Consider the following 21769-nt stretch of genomic DNA (forward strand, 5'->3'; position numbering starts at 1 on the left):
AAATCACATCTGTAGATTGACAGAAAAAGTTAAACTGAGCACGTGCACTGAGAAATACACACACAATGCTGGAGGAACTCTGCAGGTCAGGCAGCATCTATGGAAAAGAGTTAACAGTCAATGTTTTGGGCTGAAGCCCTTTTGCACTAAGCTATAGAATTACAACAGTTTGAAAGACATCCTACGCATTCTCCTCACCTGACTATTGGAATGTTAGAACAGTATGTCACTTGTGGGTCAAATCTCACCAGATGCTAATTGGTAAGAGTGTTAGCACGTGTGGAATTTCTATCAGTTGGAACAGATAGATCACAGCAGGACTAGCTTTAAATCTAATGTTATGTCCACCATAAGCACACTGACTTTCACAACTGCCTTAGCTATACATTATCCACTTAATTTCTTGTAGGAACTCATTTTTTGTAGGAACACTATATTTCACTCTCACATTGTCTCCATCTCAGTCGTATCTGTTCTGATCATGCCCCTTTCCCATACATACTTCTATTAACTTTTTCTTTATCTCAGCTGAAGATCTCTTTCATTATGTTCATTAGGGTTCCCTATGTAACATCCCAGTTTCTGCCTTCTGATCTTAATCAGAATTGTGAAAGGCATCCTCTTGTCAAATGCCACTCTGTTTCTGTATTCTGTGGAAGGCCCATTTTGATTTCTAGCATCTCCTTTCAGTGTAATGCCGCCACTCAACTTGTAATCTCTTTCCCTCTTAGTTTCTGAAAGCCCTATTCATTCTGTGACCCACTCCTTAATCAATTCAGCACCTTCTCCCCTACTGCTACATCTTTCTGTGAATGTGCAAGCGATTTAGTACTGGCATTTCAGAATCAGGTTTATTATCACCGGCATGTGCTGTGAAATTTGTTAACTTCACAGCAGCAGTTCAATGCAATACATGATATAGAGGAAGAATAAATAAATAATCAAAAATATTCCATCTGTCCAGGGCCACTAATGCTGTTTCCAGCTGAAATAGAATTTATTCCTATTACAAACAAGAGAAAATCTGCAGATGCTGGAATTCCAAGTAACGCACACAAAATGCTGGAGGAACTCAGCAGGCCAGGCAGCATCAAAGGAAAAGAACTTATTCTTAACTCTTTTAATTATGAACATTCTATTTAGTCATGGTGCAGTTTTCTTTATATTGTGGAAATCATATACATATTGGATGTCTGAATTACCTAATATCTCCCATTCAGTCTGCATCTGTAAGCCAAGTCTGCTGGCCCCATTTACACTCCCTTGTGAGTAATTGCAGAGCATGGTCCACTCATAGTAGAGTGAATGTAAGGTGGTCAATAGAATGCCAATCAAGTGAGGTACTTGAGAGTTGTTGGAGTTGTACTCATCCCGGCAAGTGAGGAGTAGTGACTTGTGCCTTGTAGGTGATATTAAAACCTTGGGGTATTAGTAGGTGAGTTTTGACCAATCTCTGACCTGTCTCTGCTGTCTTAATTTTTTTCTGTGGATGTTCTGGTCGAGTTTCTGGTCATTGATAACATCAAAGTTATGATGAATTAGTGCTGTTATATTTCAAAGGTAGATGGTTGACTCTCTCTGATTGGAAATGATCATTGTCTGGCACTTTTGGTGCACTAATATCATTTGCAAGTTAACAACCTGTGTTTGAATTTTGTTCAAGCCTTGCTGTGTGCCAGCATGGATTGTTTCATTCGCTGGGGAATTGTGAATGGAGTTGTGTGATCATTAACCATCGCTAGAGAATGGCATTATTTGATCCATATGTGACAAGCTGTCTGAATCACATGGTCTTACTGTTGAATCTAATAGAAATGTCTGTTTTCCTCTCTGTTTGGATTCATAGCTTTTCTCATAGCAGTCTCATTCCAGAGATTTTTATTACGGCAACCCAACAAACTAAGCAGGAGTTGGCAACTTTTATTGCATCCAGTGAATGGTGTTGCGGAAGGTCATCGAATCCATGCACTCTGTCAAAATGTGGAGGGTGTTCAGCTAGTCCCAACACTCCAGCCAGTATGCAACTGTGAGGTGTAGGTTGCAGTACTGAGTTGCCACACCATTTAACCCCATGCCCCATCCCACACCCCACCCTCATAGATAGCCCCTTTACACCATGGGATAATTCATCCCGGAATTTGCATCAGGTTTTCAACTCTTCACGTATAATTATGTGGCATGGTAGTGTAGTGTTTAGCATAACGCTTTACAGTGCACCAGCTTTAAGATCTGCGTTCAACTCCTGCCACTTTCTGTGAGGAGTTTGTATGTTCTCCCCGTGACCACATGGGTTCTGATTGGGTGCTTCAATTTCTTCCTCATTCCAAATACAGTACGTACGAGTCAGGTTGTGTGCATGCTGTGTTGGTGCGTAGGTGTGACAACACTTGTGGGCTGCACGTCACAAGCAGAGCATTTCACTGTATGTTTTGATGTACACTTGACAAATAAAGCTAACTAATTAACTGTAATGACTCCTTTTAGCTTTAATTCCATTAGTTCTCTCATTTCTAAGAGTGCATCCTGCATGCCAGTGGGCATAACAAAGTTACACAATCTCAACAAACTTCCTTTAAAGTGTAATTTGAATATTTATCCATTCTCTAAATTTGTTAAAGGAAATTAAATAGCTGTGAAAATTAATCATTTATCACAGTTTTGCAATTCCGCATAGAAACCTAGGTTCACACTTCAATGTAGTATTGAGAGAATGCTGCTTGCTTTGGAGACGCTGTCTTTTATTTGAGGTATTAAACTGAGCCCTCTTCTCCTCTCTCATATAGATATTAAAGACTCTGTGGCTCAGTTTCAAATAAACCTAATCATAAACAAGAGAAAATCTGCAGATGCTGGAAATCCAAAGCAACACACACAAAATGCTGGAAGAACTCAACAGGCCAGGCAGCATCTGTGGAAAGGAGTACAGTTGACATTTTGGGTCAAGACCTTTCAGCAGGACTGGAGGAAAAAAGATGAGGAGTAGAGTTTTTAAAAAAAATGAGTTTCTCCATCATTTTGTGTGTGTTCCTTTAAATAAACCTATCCTGTTTTACTGTCAATACTTATTCATTAATCAGCATTGCCTGACACCAATTGTTTTATTTTAAACTGCACCATGAGAATTTGTTGTGTGTACGTTGACTTTTGAGTGTCCTGAATTTTGCCAGTGATTAAACTTCAAAAGTTTTTTTTTCTTGCCTGGCAAGAATGAAAGTAAATTTTCTTCCAACGGAAATATGGAATGAAAATTTTGAAACTGAAATCTTATTTCTGACATTTCTTTCACAGCTGTGCAATGGTGGTTCTGTCACTGAACTTGTCACTAATCTGCTCAAGCATGGTCAATGCATGGATGAAGCACTAATCTCATACATTTTGTATGGGGCACTTTTGGTAAGAGCTAATTGACAAAGAGACTATCTGTTCTCACTTGTGTACATACCCGTACAGCATCATATTTGAGATAATGGTTGTGACTCAAGCATATTGCTAGTGTAGTACATTAAGCGTTTCAGTAATGCATATGCAGATTGGTTTAAAGTTAACAAAGGATAACTGTTTTATATACATCCATATGATCTGTTTGTATTTTCTGCAGGGCCTTCAGCATTTACACAACAACAGGATTATTCATCGTGATGTCAAGGGCAACAACATACTCTTGACAATAGAAGGAGGAATCAAGCTGGCTGATTTTGGTAATTTCTATTTCCCGTTTATTTTCTCTGAAGTTTGCAGTTCAGCCAAAAGCTTCAATTTATTGTTACCATAGCCAGTGCAACTTTACTGTGACGCCACGGGCAAAGTATATTTTGCTTTTTTTTTGTGTCAGAGGATTGAATTTAACAGATGGACTACCCAAGGAATTGTTAGCAATAGCCTGTCGGCTCAAGGATATTTGAAAAACTGTTCTTAAAATGATGAATATATCAGCCCTCATACGATGGTACTAAAAGTGTTCTATTTACTTGATGGTATTAGAAAGCTTTCTGGTACAATGGGACAAACTATTTCATGTAGGCTTTTATTATTTTACAGTGTGGCGCTTGATTCTTTTTTGCTTCTCAAAGGGAACACTGGTTCTCTGTTAAATGACTAAATAGCCTAAAGCAATACTAGTCCCTCTGCACGGAAAGGGAAATGGACTTGGCACCAAATATAACTGTTCCATTTAATTGCTGATTTCGTGAAGGTAAATTATTAAGAGTGGAAAAATATAGATCAAAAACGCCTTGGAGAATTGGTAGTAACTGCTTTTACTAATTTAAGGTAATAGGCACACAAAGCTGTTCACCTCTATATGTCCTGCTGAGAGTCTGAGATTTCTCCATGACAACCATCATCATTGCAGTTCCACATTCAGCTTGTGTGGTATGCTAGTCTGTGCCAGTCTCTTTTGTTTATCCTGGTAAAATACTTTGCTATCATGAAATTTATCAAGAGCTATTGAAATCCTCAAATGGAAGAATGGGTTTGAATATATGCCATTCGTGGGATTGTAATCCAACAACAAACATTTTAAAAAGTGTATTTCAGCCACACTACTACTGATTTCTGACATATTACAATTTTCTTTGCAAAATATTCATTTTTCACTTTTGTTGAATAGGTGTTTCAGCTAAGCTTACAAATGCAAGATTACGTCGAAACACTTCTGTGGGTACACCCTTTTGGATGGCACCTGAGGTGGGTTGGATTTTAACTTTTATTCATTTCTGAATTTTGCGGAATTTGGCATGGGATAGCTGCTGCAGCTGTAACATCCAGCCCTGTTTAGTTATATGCATTGTCAGTCGAAGAAGAGCGCTATTTGTTCCAGCCTGTTCTTTTTGCCTGAGAGAGTCAATTCAGTTTTGCTCCATGCTGTAGATATTGGTCATATGGGCATTTAATTTGTGAATACGTGAACACCATGACAATAATAAACTGGGGATAAAAATGCTCTTTCCTAACATTTCTAGTCTGGGACAAATGTAGGAAGGAATACTTAATTGACTCTGTGCTGCTACATTAATTATGAAATATGTTAATTTTAATCTGACACATTTTCAAATTACTTTTTTTTAAAAAAAAGGAATCTTCTGATGGCTGAGCTCTTTCTGTGTGGAGCCATGAAGACCCAGATCATTCAATTTTGGTCTTTGCTCAAAGCTGAATTTATTTCATCTGAAGGATGGCATTGTTGTCAACACCTTTGGTTCAGGGAGAGAAAAATAATTAAAAAATACAATGTTGGCAGCTTCTGGCTACGATGGTGGCACAGTGGCTAAATAACCAGATTAGTAATTTAAAATCTACCAAGACAGCAGTGGCATTTGAATTTGGTTAATTATCTGGAGCAAAAGAGTAGTGTGGTGTAACGGTTACTGTGGCGCTGTTACAGCTCAGGGCATTGTGGGATTTGCAGTTCAGTTCTGGCGCTGTCTCTAAGGAGTTTGCAAATTCATCCCGTGACTGTGTGGGCTTCCTCCAGATAATCCAGTTTCCTGCCACAGTCCAAAGACGTAGTGGTTAGTAGGTTAATTGGTCATTGCAAATTGTCCTGTCATTAGGCGAGTGTTAAATAGATGGGTTGCTGGATGGTGTGGCTCATTGAGCCAGAAGAGCCTGTTCCATGATGTATCTTTAAACAAGTAATAAATAAATACTAAGACTTTCATGATGATAGCTGCAAAACTTTAGTGCTCTTTAGGGATGGGAATCTGCCATTCTTACTTGGTCTGGCCATTTTGTTAATCTAGCCCCACCATTATGTTGGGCCCTTAAATGTCCTCTGAAATGGTTTAGAAAGCCACTCAGTTGCAGGGCACTTAAAGGATGGGCAGTAAATGCCAGAACTGCCTGTCTGTTAAGCTCCAGTAAAATGAAGAAAAAAATATTCTATTATATCCTATGCTGTTTCCTTTTAAGGAAAAATAAAGACGGTCTTGTATTTATCTAAATCAAAAAGTTTGCAGATGCTGGAAAAATGAAATAAAAATAGAAAGTTCTGGGAAATCTCAGGAGGGAGCAAGCTTCACTACTCAGTTAGTAGTTATATTATTTCACCGTAATACAGACATCCACTTTGTCCATCCGTTACCCTTCCCCACCTTACCTGTTGTCCAAACTAACTTGTTTCCCTTGTTCCCAGTTATGATGAAACAATAACCATTTCTCTTCCCACAGACACTGCCTTAACCTGTTGAGTTTTTCCATCGTTTTCTGCTTTTGCTTGCATTTATGTCACCTTCTTTTGAAGTGCGTTTGTCGTTGTCATGTGGAGATCTTTTTGCTCTTGAAGTGAAAGTGATGCAGAGTACCAGCTGTCTGTCACCTAGGCAGTATTCCTCTCATTCCTATCAGAAGGTTTCAGGCTCAAATTTCTTTCCAGCAAACTTGAGTATAACAATCTAGGTTGACATTCCAGTGCAATATGAGGAATTCTACTCTGCTGGAGGTGATGTAGTTTGGTTGAGATGGGAAAACATGGACTGATATGATCTCTTGAGAAAACATAAAATTCTATGGAACTAGTTCAAGGAGGAGAATGAATGGAATTATTCTGTCCTGGTGAATGGTAAATTCTGAATTAGTTTTATCTAAGAGCTATCGTATTGCTGCATGTGAGAACTGGGCATCATCCCTTTATGAAAGTGGTAACTACACTACAGAATTATTCCTTTGAATGCGAAGTGTGACGTTGTGGAAGGGACAGGTAAAACATAATACAAATACAAGTACTGTGAGGAAGTTACCAATAAGAAGGTGCCAGGAAGTTCTGGATTTCAGTGTTCATGTGGGAACTCTGAACTTGGTGTCCATGATGTTACAGTTTGCCAGCAATTCCACGTGGAACCTTTTGGGCAATTCCCAGTGGTTATGACCCCTTACCTTTTTGCCATTTGATCAATAGTATATGTTGGTTCACTGATGTTGCCCAAAATATTTTTACTTTTGCTTTGGAGCTGATGATTGGCGCAAGGTTAAAAGCTGAACTTTAGTTTTATACAAATGGATTGCCAAGATCGGAGAACAGCCCAACCCAACCATCAACCATCTTGAGCTACACATTGTCTGAGTTATTTCCAACAGTTTAATACAAGTTTGTATCTGTTTGACTCAATTCTGATTATTCAGAGATTTGTCTAGAAGACCAGAATGAAATTTAAGTATTCTCATCAAAATGACTACTATTTAAGTGAGCTATTTGCCGGGGAGGGCACGCATGGAAATTATGCCAGACCCCTCAGCTGTCAGTGGGGAAAGTAAATCTATCCCACTTAATTAGAGTTAGAGAACACCACAGCACAGAAACAGGCCCTTCAGCCCACCTACTCTATGCTGAATCATTAATCTGCCTAATCCCATCGATCTAAACCTGGACCATAGCCCTCTGTAGGTAGGTGACCAAAACTGGACACAATACTTCAAATTAGGCTTCACCAGCATCTTGTATAGTTTCAAAATAACTCCTGTACTCAGTATATTGATTTATTAAGACCAACGTGCCAAAAGATTTCTTGATGACACTATTGACCTGTGACACCACTTTCAAGGAATTATGGATCTGTATATCCAGATCACTTTGTTCTAGCGCATTCCTCAGTGCCCTACCGCTCACCATGTAAGTTACACCCTGGTTGGTGCTCCCAAAGTGCAACACTTCGCACTTACCTACATTAAATTCCATCTGTTATTTTTCAGCCCATTTTTCCAGCTGATCCATATTCCACTTCAATCTTGGTCTTGTCTGCTGTCTACTACACCTCCAATCTTGGCGTCACCTGCAAATTTGCAGATCTATTTTTACCACGTTATCATACAGGTCATTGATATAGATGACGAACAACAATGGACCCAGTACTGAACACTGTGGCACACCACTAGTCACAGGCCTCCAGTCAGAGGCAACCATGTACAACTACTCTTTGGTTTCTCCTGTGAAGCCAATGTCTGATCGAATTTACTACCTGATCTGGAATGCCAAGTGAATGAAACTTCTTGACCAATCTCCCATGCAGGATATTTTCAAAGGCCTTACTAAAGTCCATGTTGACAACATCTACTGCCTTGCCTTCATAAATCTTCCTGGTAACTTCCTTAAAGAAACTCTAATATTGGTTAGGAATGACTTACTAAGCACAAAGCCATGTTAACTATTCCTAATCAGTCCCCGTGTATACAAATACTTGTATATCCAGGCCCTTAGAAAACCTTCCAATAACTTTCTTGCTACTGATGTGGGGCTCACCAGCATATAATTTCCTGACTTATTCTTAGAGCCTTGCTAAAACAATGGAGCAACATTGGCTATCCTCCAATTCCCACCCATGGCTGCGGGGTTTTAAATATTTCTGCTAGGGCCCCTGCAGTTTCAGCACTAACTTCCCACAAGGTTTGATGGAACACTTTGGGGATTTATCCACCCTAATTTGCCTCAAGAGAACAAATGCCACCTCCTCTGTAATCCGTATAAGGTCCATAACCTTGCTGCTGCTTTGCCTCACTTCTATGGACACTGTGTTTGTCTCCCGGTAAATACAGATGCAAAAAGACCATCTTCTTTATCTCTTTTGGTTTCACAAACAGATTAGCACCCTGATCTTCCAGGGGCCCTTTTTTCAGTCTCTTGCTGTTCTTTTGCTCTTAATGTATTTGCAGAAGTCCTCGGGATTCCCCTTCACCTGGTCTGCTAGAGCAACGTCATGCTTTCTTTTAGCCCTCCAGATATCTTTCTTAAGTGTTCTCTTGCATTTTTTGTACTGTGCACCTTCTTTTTCTTAACCAGGGCCTCAATATCTCTCAAACCAAGGTTCCATAACCTTGTACTCCTTGCTTTTTATTCTGACAGAAACATGTAAAATCTGCACTCCCAAAATTTCACTTCTGAAGGCCTTCCACTGTTCAAGTACACATCTCCCAGAAAGCAACCTGTCCCAGTCTACACTTGCTAGGTCCTTTCTCCAGTTTTAGTATCTCAACCCAAGGACCAGATCTATCGTTTTTCATAACTACCTTGAAATTAATGGCATTATGATCACTAGTTGCAAAGTGCTCTCCGACACAAACTTATGTCACCTGCCCTGTCTCATTCCCGAATGGCAGATCTACTATTGCACTCTCTCCAGCTGGAACTTCTATGTACTGATTAAGGAAGCTTTCCTGAACACATTTGATTAACTCTTTCCCATTCAGTCCTTTTACAGTATGGGAATCCCAGACAATATGTGAAAAGTTAAAATCACCTACTATCACATTCTTACTTTTCTTGTGACAATCTCTCTTCAAATTTGCTCCTCTGAATCCCGTGGACTGTTGGGTGGTCTACAATATAATCCCATTAACATGGTCATACATTTCTAATTCCTCAGTTCTCATTTGATGAGTTCTTCAGTCTCTCGAGTCTGAGTACTGCTGTGACATTTTCCTTGACTAGTAATGCCTCTCCACGTTTAAACCCTTCCACTCTAACAAGTCTAAAACAACGGAGCCCCTGAACATTGAACTGCCAGTCCTGCCCCTCCTGCAACCAAGTCTCACTAATGGCTACACTGTCATAATTCCAATTGCTGATCCATGCCCCAAGCTCATCCGCCTTTCCTACAATACCTTGTGTTGAAATATACGCGGCTAGAACATTAGTCTCACCACATTCAACCTTTTGATTCCTGACTTTGTATGTAGGCTTAACAACATCTTCGTCCATAACCACTCCACTGGTTCTGGTGCTGTGGTTCTCATCCCTGTTAATGATATTTTGATATTTTCCTCATTATTAGTATTTTGCTAACTAACTGGAATCTGAGAGTTAAATAGCAAACACGAGGAAATCTGCAGATGCTGGAAATTCAAACAACACACACAAAATGGTGGTGGAATGCAGCAGGCCAGGCAGCATCTATAAGGAGAAATGTCGACAGTGCTTCTCCTTATAGATGCTGCCTGGCCTGCTGTGTTCCACCAGCATTTTGTGTGTGTCGTCTGAGGGCTAAATCCTAGTCAAAATCTCGAGACTTCATGTCAATCTTGTCTTTCAAGTCTGCTTTTTCATGTTCACTGCATGTCCTGTGTTTATCAGCTGGTCATTTAAATCAGCTTATAACATGTCAGATAAACAAAACCTAACATGTCTTCACTTGTTCTAAACCATTTTCTCTGTGTACTGGATTTTGAATTTTAATTTGATTTATATTAAGGAAATTTGAAATTTTTGAGCATGAAGGTGAGAAGGAATATATTTAAATTGGTGCAAATTTGACTTTCAGGCTGTATGCACTAAGAATACTGAAACATCAGAAGTCAGCTAATTTTCACCAGCCAAACAAACCAATGTGTACAAAACAGTGAAATAAAAGATGATTAGTAGTTGTGGCATGATGATACCAACTTCACTTTTAATGCATAAATAATACATCGGAGGAGTTGTGGAACCTCGATCATTACTCAAACCAAGATTTTCCCATTTATGATGGATTTCCTCTCACTGAGTAAAATATAATCTCAAACAAACTGTCTGTGCATTCCCGCTTTCTCTGTAACTTTTTACTTTGACTGTGCTCTTAAAAACATGCATATTTTTTTTTAAAAAAGTACATCAGAAAATATACCCTTTGCCCCCTTTCTGCTCACCTTCTCTTCCATGTGGCAGTGGGTGCTGGAATTTCCACTTCAAAATGTGTCTCTGGTGGATTAGCTGGCATCCACCATGCCAAAGCAAATCAGATCCCCTTTCCACTGACTCTGACTCAAGGCCAGCATTTTACTGCTGGGAAGCACTGAAGGGTATGATTCTCGCATACTGTTGCTGTTGCTGCATGCAGATTTGATCATGTGATATTTTATTGGTCTGTGGCATTGTACATTTCCATTCTCCTTGCAGCCCCAGCTGTCTTTCCTTGCACACTGTCACAACAAAAAATACAGCTTGCATAGATTTATTTCCTTTAGCTATCAATATAAATTGCTTTTATTAAATATTGTGAAGTGCTGGTTCTAAATTGGAAGTTCATAAGTGTTAATTTTAAACAAGTAAATTGGGTAATTCATTGTTTTCTCTTTTAATTGAGATGAATGATGGCATATATAATTCATGATTTTGCAACTATATCTTCTAAAATACTGATTGTTCTTGATCTTGAACAGTGGAATTCACTGATGTTTTGAGAAGACTATATTTTTTTAAAAAATGCAGATTTCTCATTTGGCTATAATAATTTTGCATATCATTAGGGCAAATCTCATATGATCCTTTTCATCTGTCAATGAAAGCTTAAGAAATGAACTTTGGAGAATTGAATGTAAAAGATTTTAAACTGAAGACAATATTTATATATTTGATTCCCAGATTAACAAAAAAGACCAAGAATTTGTTTTATGAATGTGCACAAAGCCAAGATGCCTTAAAGTACACTTAAGAATGAATATTATTAATAAATGTACAGTAGTTACAATTTAAAGTATTTTGGAGTATAATTTTGCAATATGAAAATATATGGCTTATGGCAGTAATTATTATATGCTGCAAGGACTTGTGTGTTTAACAAAGAATGAATGCTAATCATTTTTAAAATAATTTGCATATGTGCTATTTGACAGCGTAATAATTAATGTTATGCTGTAGATAAATGACAGTGACCTGTGCCTGACAATTACTATACCAGTTTGAGTTTGCTTCCTTCACATAATTGATGAAGAACAAAATAAATGGAAGTGTAGTTACCAATGCAATTATGAATAAACTGGTGGTTTAATATATTACTAATTGATAGGTCATTGCTTGTGAACAACAGTTTGACTACTCGTATGATACCCGATGCGACATCTGGTCTTTAGGCATCACAGCAATTGAACTGGGTGATGGCGAGCCACCTTTGTCTGATCTGCATCCTGTGAAAGCACTCTTTAAGATTCCAAGGTATGTCACTAGATGGCTCTCTTGGCTTAGTTCTAGTTCATGATTACAGATGAAAAAGAAACGATCCTTTGTGTAAAGATTGGAAATGTATTCTAACTTTGAAATATAAGAAAGTTACTGATCTGGGTAATTGACCAATATGAAGATCTGGGAAGTATTTGCTGGAAAACATTGAAGCGTTTACATATTTTCATTTTATATATGGAGCCATTGGCTGCTTTTTGACAAATGGCTTTGAGTTGCACAATAACTTTCCTACTAACATACAGGCAGCTCCTGGATTACATAAGGGTTTCATTCCTGTCAACTGTTCGTAAGCTAATTTCTCTCTCAGTAGCACCTGTTTTCCATAGAAACCCTTATTGTATTGCTCTATGTATACCTGCTTTAATTCTCTCATTTAATCAAATAATTACCCGCACTGCCCGTAAATAAATTATCATTTATCTGGTCATTAATGAGTACCATAGAACATTTTTATTATATTGGTAGCTTGAAAAATATTTAATGTATGGGAGAATATGCCTAACTTATATTTCCATAAGCCAGTTCATCATAACTCAGTGGCTCCGGATACTTCCTATCTGGTGAATCTGTGACTTGTGCTATTATAGATCTTCCAAGTGTACCATTTCACAAGCTTTCATCACCCAAAAAGAACAAAAGCTATATGATCACTTGTACATCATAGATGTACAGCTGTTTATCTCAGAGTGTGCTGTCTGCCTGTGCTGCAGACTGCAGCTAGTCCAGCCCCCCACTATCCTTTGTCTGAAAAACGAAACGTGGTCCAGGTGGCAGCATTGACAATCAAATGAAAGAAAGAGGAGAGGAATTAATGAGCCAAAAAATTAATACAAAAAAGACAGTTTACAAAAATGAATTGAAAATCTTATAATGATGAAAAATAATTAATTTACTGGATCTGCAAAATAGACAGGTTCATTAAATGTTTTGTGTAGTTAAAATTAAATACCTGTAGATAATATAACAAAGATAATGCTGAAGTATTTTCCTCCAGGCTTTGTGAATATTGTCTCGTGACTGATGTTTAAGTATGTATATTCCATGCAGAATAAAAGTTATATTTAAGAGTGCAAATATATCATTGAGTGAAAACTGTCTCTAAAGTGGTCACTCTAGACTTCAGATTGGATAAGAATTTGTTTTTATATTTGTACTCTTTGTTTTACAAGCTTTTATTACATGTACAGATATTCCAGTATCTGAAATATCAAACTATGTGGATTTCAGTTTTTGATTCAATTGTTTGTCAACTTTTTACTAAATTATAGACTGCATTTCATGTATTTTCTATTTAGAAGTATCGAGAACAATATTGGCAATGAAGGGGAAATGGGTTTAGTGAAATTATCTCAGGAACTAGAGTTTGTTTCCATCATTTACTTACTTCAATTATTACATGAGTTTTCACTTTGCACATAACATGAGGTGATTGACAATTGGACAACTAAGTAGCAACTCATTTTGCTTCATATTTTAATAGAGAAGGTGATTGATAAAGCATGAAAAACTGAACTGTCAAGGATTGCTTCATGCCAAAAACTAAATCATTGCACGTTGCAAATAATTTGTTCTTCATTGCATTTCTTTCTCCTCGTGGCTATTTATTGCTGATGAGAATTTAAATGCTGCAATAATGCAAGACTTGACCTTAATCACCACCATCATAGAGTTATTATCAGTGGTCCTTTTGGTTTTAATTTGCATTTCTGATTAGCTCTGATTCTTATTTTAACTGCTTAACAGTGTCTGTGCATTACAATGTTATCTCCATCCACCGTACCCAGAACCTAGAATTGAACATGATGTGGTGTGAGAAAAATGATATTCAGTGGTACTTAAGCTTGTTTCTTCTATACTTGTGTTAAATAGAGCATAAGAATTATAGTTAGAGAAGGGAATACAGATTTGCAGTATAATGATGTTAAATATTTGAAATCCAAATTACTTCAAAAAAAATCGAAGAGCAAAAAATGTCAGAACATTGTGAAAGGAACTAATTTAAAATGTATGTTCATCGATATTTCAATCAATGTTCTCTTAAATTTTGTTAGGTCTAAATCAAAAGTTTGTAGAGGAATTGATAAAGATATTCAAAGCTTTTTTTTTAGTTAACATTTATATTTGAATTGAGCTAATAGGTTAAGAAAAATCAATTTTGATCTTGGTGTAGGAAGAGAGACCAGATATCCATTTTTGGTCCAGACAGTAACGTGTTGTTTCTCCCTGTGCTTTATTAAAATAGATTCTTGGACGGTACTCATAAATCTCCTGAATAGGGACCTCCAATACCTGCAGTTGGAGATAAATCATACTGAGAAAACACTGAACCATGAAATGATTCTGTTAACATGTCATCTGTCTGAAATATATTTTCAGATCCCCAACAGAAGGGGCTGAATTGTAAAAGGATGGTGGTCTGTCACTGTTGATAATTTGGGGTTTAATCCCTTGACCCTTTCAGCATCTGTTTACAATGCTAGATTATTTTTCTTGAATTAAAAAAACACAGATAAGTGAAGATTATGGCACTGTGGCGAACATCTTTAAAGGTTTATGTATATATTCTTAGGAAGACTGCTGGTGTTTAAAGCTAACTTCATTCTAGCAATGTAATGTTACAAAATGGTAAATTAATATGAGGGTAAAGTTTTTCCTCCTGTAGAGGTATTCAGTATTGTGCATGAAGAGCTGCATTTTATGGCATGGCATTTAACTAATATCTGTAGCATTATATATGGCACGCTAATGTTCATTATATTTTCTTGTCCAGAACTTGAAATCAAAATATCAATCAATTTCTGATTATTTTAATGTAAGAAAAATAGAGAGGCGCAAATACATTTTTGATATAATTATGATTTCTAAAGCTGCACTCACATTACATTTTCATTGGATTCCTCTTGAACATAGGGAGACTCAATATTTATTTTCAGAAAAGGGCTGAGTTTGTTTTGATAAATGCTGTGTAGTTTTGGACGTTCAGGTGCAAATTGAGAAGGCTGACAAAGCTTGGAATAGTGTTTCTGACTAGATTCTATTAATGCCTTTTGCAGTCTCTCTGAAGCCAGCAATCTTGATCCAATCAGATGTGCCAAGTTGCTTATAATTGATTTAATTGTCAGAAGTGTAATTTGCACTGTTATATAAATGCTACTCAAACATCTGCAACCAAAAGCTATCTAGAGTGACTTTTCAGTGAAATCTGTGCATATTATCATCTTATCTAGAGAAGATAACGCTGGTAAGTAAGGACTCTTTGCATGCAGCTCTGATGGGAATCATCAAATATTTCTGTTTAGGCCGACTACAGCTGAAATCCACAGTCACAGCTGTTGGAACTTCAGTATGCAACAACATTTTAATGTTTTTTAAAAAATCTACTGATCCTCACAATTGGTGGAACCTGGACGGCAAACTCAGATCCCCTTTAAGAAAATGGAAGTGAAGAATGCGGGCGGGTTTGTGGGTATGATTAAAATGCAGAGGCCTCAGACCCCCCACTCTCAACTATCTTGCTGATGTATGTATGGTCTAGAAAATTGAAGTCCTCAGAACAAGATTGCAGTATCAGACGGACATCAGAGACTGCTGTGTACGTTGCTTTATCAACGCATGGCTCATCCCCGCTATTTTGGATGCCGGGCTGCAGCCCTGGGGCTTCACAGTTCACTGTAAAGACAGGTCAGATGATTCTTTTAAAGGTGGAGTAGCTGGAGAATGCTTCATGATTAACTCATCACGGGTCACAGATGTGACAGCTCTGTCTCAGCCCTGCTCACCTGACCCACAATATCTATCAGAATCAGATTTAATATCACGAGTATATGTGGTGAAATTTGTTGACTTTGCAGCAGCAGTACCATGCAATACATAATAACAGAGGAAAAACTTATAGCATGAATATATACAGTGCCTATAAAAAGTATTCATCCTCTTTGCAAGTTTTCATGTTTATTGTTTTACAACATTGAATCACAATGGATTTAACTTGGCTTTTTTGACAGTGATCAACAGAGAAAGGCTGTTATGTGTCAAAGTGAAAACAGATATCTACAAAGTGATCTGAATTAATTACCAATATAAAACCAAAATAATTGATGGCATAAGTATTCACCCATTCCAAGTCAATATCTAGTAGATACACTTTTGGCAGTCTGTGTGGATAGGTCTGTATCAGCTTTGCACAATTGAGCACTGCAATTTTCCCCCATTTTTCTTTTCAAAACTACTCAAGCTCTGTCAGATTGCATGGGGATTGTGAATGAATAGCCCTTTTCAAGTCCAGCCACGAAGTCTCAATTGGATTGAGGTCTGGACTCTGATGATTTGGCAACTCCAGCACATTAACTTTCTTGTTTTTGAGCAATTCCTATGTAGCTTTTGGCTTTATGCTTGGGATCATTGACTTGCTGGAAAACAAATCTTTTCCCAAGTCGCAGTTCTCTTGCAAACTGCATCAAGTTTTCCTCCAGGATTTTCCTCCTGTCTTTTGCTGCATTCACTTTATCCTCCACAAGCCTTCCAGGGCCTGCTGTAGTGAAGCATCCTCACAGCATGATGCAGCCACCACCATCCTTCATGATAGGGATGGTGTGTTTTTGTTGATGTGCAGTATAGCATTTAGTCTGACAGCTAAAAAGCTCAATTTTGGTTTCATCAGACCATAGAACTTTCTTCCAACTGACCTCAGAGTCTCACACATGCCTATTGGCAAACTCTAGACTAGATTTCACGTGTTTTTTTTCAACAGTGAGTTTGTCTTTCTCTTTACCACTCTCCCAGGCAACAGTTGTTGTTTGCACAGTCTCCCATCTCAGCCACTGAAGTTTGTAACTCCTCCAGAGTTGTCATAGGTTACTTCTTGCATGGTTACTCAGTTTTTGAGGACAGCTTGCTGTAGGCAAATTTACAGCTGTGCCATATTCTTTCCATTTCTTAATGATTGACTTAACCTTTACTCGAGGAGATATCCAGTGACTTGGAAATTTTCTTGTAACCATCTCCTGACAAGCTTTTCAATAACCTTTTCATGGAGTTGGTTGGAGTGTTCTTTTGCCTTCATGATGTAGTTTTTGCCAAGATACTGACTAACTAGCAGTTGGACCTTCCAGATAGAGGTGTATTTTTACAACAATCAATTGAAACACTTTGACTGCACACTGGTGATCTCAATTTAACTAATTATGTGACTTCTAAAACCAACTGGCTGCACCAGTGATGCTTTGGTGCATTGTATTAAAGGGGATGAATACTTAACAATCAATTTTGTGTTTTATTTTTGTAACTAATTGAGATCACTTTGTAGAGATATGTTTTCACTCTGAGACGGAAGTGTCTTGTTCTGTTAATCAGTGTCAAAAAAGGCCAATTTAAATCCTCCGTGATGCAATATTGTAAAATAATAAAACGTGAAAACTTCTGTGGTGGGGGCAGGGTGAATATTTTTTATAGGTGCTGTATGTATACATCTTGGAGGCCGAAGAGCTTATCCACCTGGAGTTTCTCTGACCATTTCCTTATTGCTGGCTTGATGGCCAGTCTGATTTTCGCCCTGACTAGCCTGTGATCTATATAACAGTCTGGACTCAGCGTGACCCTGGTTGTGTAAAACATCCAACACGTCCTTTTGGCGCACCAGGATGCAGTGCAGGTGGTGCCAGTGTTTGGATCGGGGTTGTCTCCAGGTCACCTTGAACCTGGCTTTCTGTTGAAATAGCGCATTTGTTACAGCCATGCCAAGTTCGGTGCAGAGCTCCAGGAGCATCCTCCTGTTGTAGTTGCAGTTTCCGACACCATGATGACCTGGCCTCGACATCTCTGCCCACTCTGGCACTGAAATTGCCCAGGACAATGATCTTGTCTGCCTCGTATGTTTCCAGCAGGAGGGACCTCAGCTCCCCATAGAACGCCCCGGGTCTGATTGCAGCATGGGGTCATAGACACTTGCAAGGGTGACAGGTTGGTTGTCTTGTAGCAGGAATTACAGGGGCAGAAGTCGATCTGAGTGTCTGACCATTAGGCTTTGAAGCTTACTGATGACGGTGTTTTTGATCCTGAAGCCCACTCCTGAGAGTCTGTTCTCACTGCTGCTTCTGGTTGACCAGAGAGAGTGTAGCCTGCACCATGGACTATCAAAGATCTTTGATCAGCAAAACGTAGTTCACTTATAGCAGCAACGTTAATGTCCAGCCGAGTTAGTTCTCGTGACACAAGCACTGAGTGGCTTTGGGCCCGGTTACCTTCTGTAGAGTCCTGCATTGTGCGTACGTTCCAGTACACGATTTTGAGATATGTTGACTTTGATTTATATTCCTTTTTCATACTGCTTGAGTGAGATGCCCGTTGGCCGCGACGAACCAACAAAATGTTGGTGAGGCAAGCTTTTTTGTTTTTTGAACCTCCTTTTCTAGGCCCGTCTCCATCTGGAGCAAGCTGAGCTAATCCCGAAGAGGGCAGCTTGGTCACTCGGAGGGCTGCCTCGAGTCAACAGACAGACGGACCATGGGTCTGAGCCGCCTGCAGGCAGAGTTGAGACTGTGACTTCCAGTGTCATCTAAGACCAGTTGTTTCGCCCCCTTCTCCAACACCGTAGGACTTTTCTTCCTGCCTGTGCTGTGTAGCTTTATAGTGAGATTTGGTGCGCGCCGACCGACTCCACTCTTTAGGCCCGGGGATGTTCCACAATGGCACAGTGAGCTGCGATGGCTGCAGCCACTGCGAGGATGTAGGTTGAGTACCGGAGTTTTCCTTCCCCTAGACAGACTGCATGGTGAGCCCTATCTACCCGGGTTTGGAATCTAAGTTGTCCTGCTCCTAAGCTGGCTGCCAGCAAAGGCTGATGAGCCCAGTTATACCACTGGATACTCAGTCCCGCCATGACATAGCAAACTCAGTAAGAACAGTGACGCCACGAAGGTGTTGCTATGGGCACAGTAGTGTAGGAGAGACCGTAGGTGAGTGACCTCCTACACGGTAACCCAAACACTGGTCCTGTGGTGACCACTACATCTGGAAAGGAGAGGCTATGGAAGATGCTTCACCTTCCTTCAGTAAGCAGGATGCCCAGCCCAGGATTCAGCCGTCCCTTTTTTTGCGCGTGTGTATATATAAAATTGTTAAATAAGTAGTGCAAAAAATAGAAATTAAAAAAGTAGTGAGGTAGTATTTATAGGTTCAGTGTCCACTCAGAAATTGGGAGGCAGAGGGAAAGAAGTTGTTCCTGAATCGCTGGGTGTGCCTTCAGGCTTCTGTACCTCTACCCTGATGATAGCAACGAGAAGAGGGCATGTCCTGGGTGATGAGGATCTTTAATGATGGACGCCCCCTTTTTGAAGCACTGCTTCTTGAAGATGTCCTGGTTACCACAGAGGCTAGTGCCCACGATGGAACTGACTAATTTTACAACTATCTGCAGCTTACTTTGAACCTGTGCAGTAGCACCCACATGCCAGATGGTGATATATGGCCAGTTAGAATGTTCTCCCTGATGCACCTGTAAAAATTTGCAAGTGTTTTTGGTTACATACCAAATCTCCTCAAACTCCTAATGAAATATAGCTGACGTCTTGCCTTCTTTATAGCTGCATCGACATGCTGGGTCCAGGTTAGGACCTCAGAGATACTGATACCCAGGAACTTGAAATTTCTCACTCTTTCCATTTTTGATCCCTCTATGAGGATTGCTGGGTCTTCCCTCGTCTTACTCTTTCTGAAGCCTACAATCAGCTCTTTGGTCTTGCTGACAATGAGTGTAGTTTATTGCTGTGACACCACTCAACTAGCTGGTATATCTCACTCCTGTACGCCCTCTCATCTCCATCTGAGATTCTGCCAATGATGGTTGTATTGTCATCAAACTTATAGATCGCATTTGACCCTTGCCTAGCCACAAAGACATGGGTTTAGGGAGAACAGAGCAGTGGGCTAAGCGCACATCCCTGACGTGCACCAGTGTTGATTGTTAGCGAGGTGGAGGTGTTATTTCCTAATCACACAGATTGTGGTCTTCAGGTTAGGAATTCGAGGATCTAGTTGCAAAGAGTAGTACAGAGGCCCGGGTTCTGGAGCTTTTTGTTTAGAACTGTAGGAATGATGCTGTTAAACATTGAGCTGTAGTCAATAAACGCATCTTGATTATGAGTCCAGATGATCCAAGGCCAAATGCCGTCCATTTATTCTTCTGAGAGAGTTTTCCGCCATCATCCTGGTAACAGTGTACATTCCACTTCTGGCCAACATCAGGCAGGCATTGGAAGAGCTGAGCATCAAGAGCCCGCAGACAGAAAACAGCACATCTTATCATTGAGGGGGAATGCAACCAAGCCAGCATGAAGAAGTCTCTGAACAACTACCACCAACTTATCACCTGTGGAACCAGAGGCGCCAACACACTTGACCACTGTTACACACCATCAGGAATGCTTACCACGCCACCACCTCATGCCCGTGCTTTGGAAAGTCCAGTCACCTGGCTGTACTTCTACTCCCACTGTGTAGACAAAGACTGAAGACTGTAGAAACCAGTAGTGAAGACCAACAAGATATAGTCAAGTGAGGCAGAGAAGCACTCACAGGACTGCTTTGAGTCAGTGGACTGGAAAATATTCAGGGTTTTATTTTTGTATCTAATTGAATATGCCAAAGTTGTCATTGACTTTGTCGATGTCTGTGTGCCTTTGAGAACATACTGGACACACCTAAACCAAAAGCCATAGATGAACCAGGAGATTCACAGTCTGCTGAGGGCTAGATCTTTGGCTTTCAAGGCTGGTGATCCAAAATGTATAAGGAATCCAGGTATGACCTATGGAGGGCTATTTTAAGAGTGAGAAAACAATTCCGACTGAAGTTTGAGAAGGAATCAGATGCTATCAGCTCTGGCAAGATTTGCAGGCTATTACTTTCTGCAAGGTGAAACCATAAATGGTTGTGATGCTTCACTCCCAAATGTGCTCAATGCCTTTTATGCACACTTTGTAAAGGAATATACAGCTACACCTGTGTGAATCCCTGCAGCATCTGGTGATTCTGTGACTTTTGTCTTGGAGGCCCATGTCAGAACATCTTTCATGAGGGTGAACCCTCGCAAGGCGTCAGATCCTAATGGTGTACCTGGATGTCATCTTCAATCTCTTACTGTTGTAGTCAGAGGTTCCCACCAGCTTCAAAAGGGTGACATTCAAACCAGTGCGGAAGAGGAGCAAGGTGAGCTGCACTCATGTCAGTTGTGATGGAGAGCTTTGAGAGGTTACTCATGGCCAGAATCATCTCCTACCTAACCAAGGGCCTGGAGCTTCAGCAATTTGCTTATCGCAACAATAAGTCTACAGTGGATGTAATCTCCCTGGCCCTCCACTTGGCCTTGTATCACCTGGACAATAGCACTAGCTACTGTACATCAGGCTGCTGTTAATTACAACTCAGAATTCAACACAATCATGCCTTCATTATTAATTAATTAAGCTCCAAAATCTGGGCTTTTGTAACTCCCTCTGTAACTGGATCCTTGACTTCCTCATCACGAGACCAAAATAAGTATCGATTGGAGATAACATCTCCTCCTCGCTGACAATCAACATTGCACACTTCATTGTTTAGCCCACTGCCCTACTCTCAGCACCGAAGATTGGGTAGTTTGACACAGCTCAAAAACACCTTCTATAAATTTGCCAATGACACCACTATTGTTGGCAGAATTTCAGATGGTGATGAGGAGGCATACAGGAGTGAGATAGATCAGCTGGCTGGGTGGTATCATAACAACAGCCTTGCACTCAATTTCAGTAACACCAAGGGATTGATTGTGGACTTCAGGAAGAGGAAATCGAGGGAGGACACACCAGTTCT

The 21769-nt window shown here is 39.6% G+C and overlaps 1 protein-coding gene across 2 annotated transcripts in view; it reads left to right on the forward strand.

Annotated features, from left to right (window-relative positions):
- Window positions 1–21769, forward strand: part of myo3b (myosin IIIB) — a 464201-nt gene that overhangs the window by 34257 nt on the left and 408175 nt on the right. The window contains exons 4-7 of one of the 2 annotated variants that reach the window (XM_073047270.1): window positions 3289–3393; window positions 3599–3698; window positions 4610–4686; window positions 11751–11896. In XM_073047270.1, the coding sequence (XP_072903371.1) occupies window positions 3289–3393; window positions 3599–3698; window positions 4610–4686; window positions 11751–11896 (428 nt within the window). Of the gene's footprint in view, window positions 1–3288; window positions 3394–3598; window positions 3699–4609; window positions 4687–11750; window positions 11897–21769 lie in introns of those variants that run through there. The other variant, XM_073047271.1, reaches the window with a different exon arrangement.

This window comes from Hemitrygon akajei, chromosome 5, assembly GCF_048418815.1.
Source record: "Hemitrygon akajei chromosome 5, sHemAka1.3, whole genome shotgun sequence".
In the NCBI taxonomy this organism is placed as follows: domain Eukaryota; kingdom Metazoa; phylum Chordata; class Chondrichthyes; order Myliobatiformes; family Dasyatidae; genus Hemitrygon; species Hemitrygon akajei.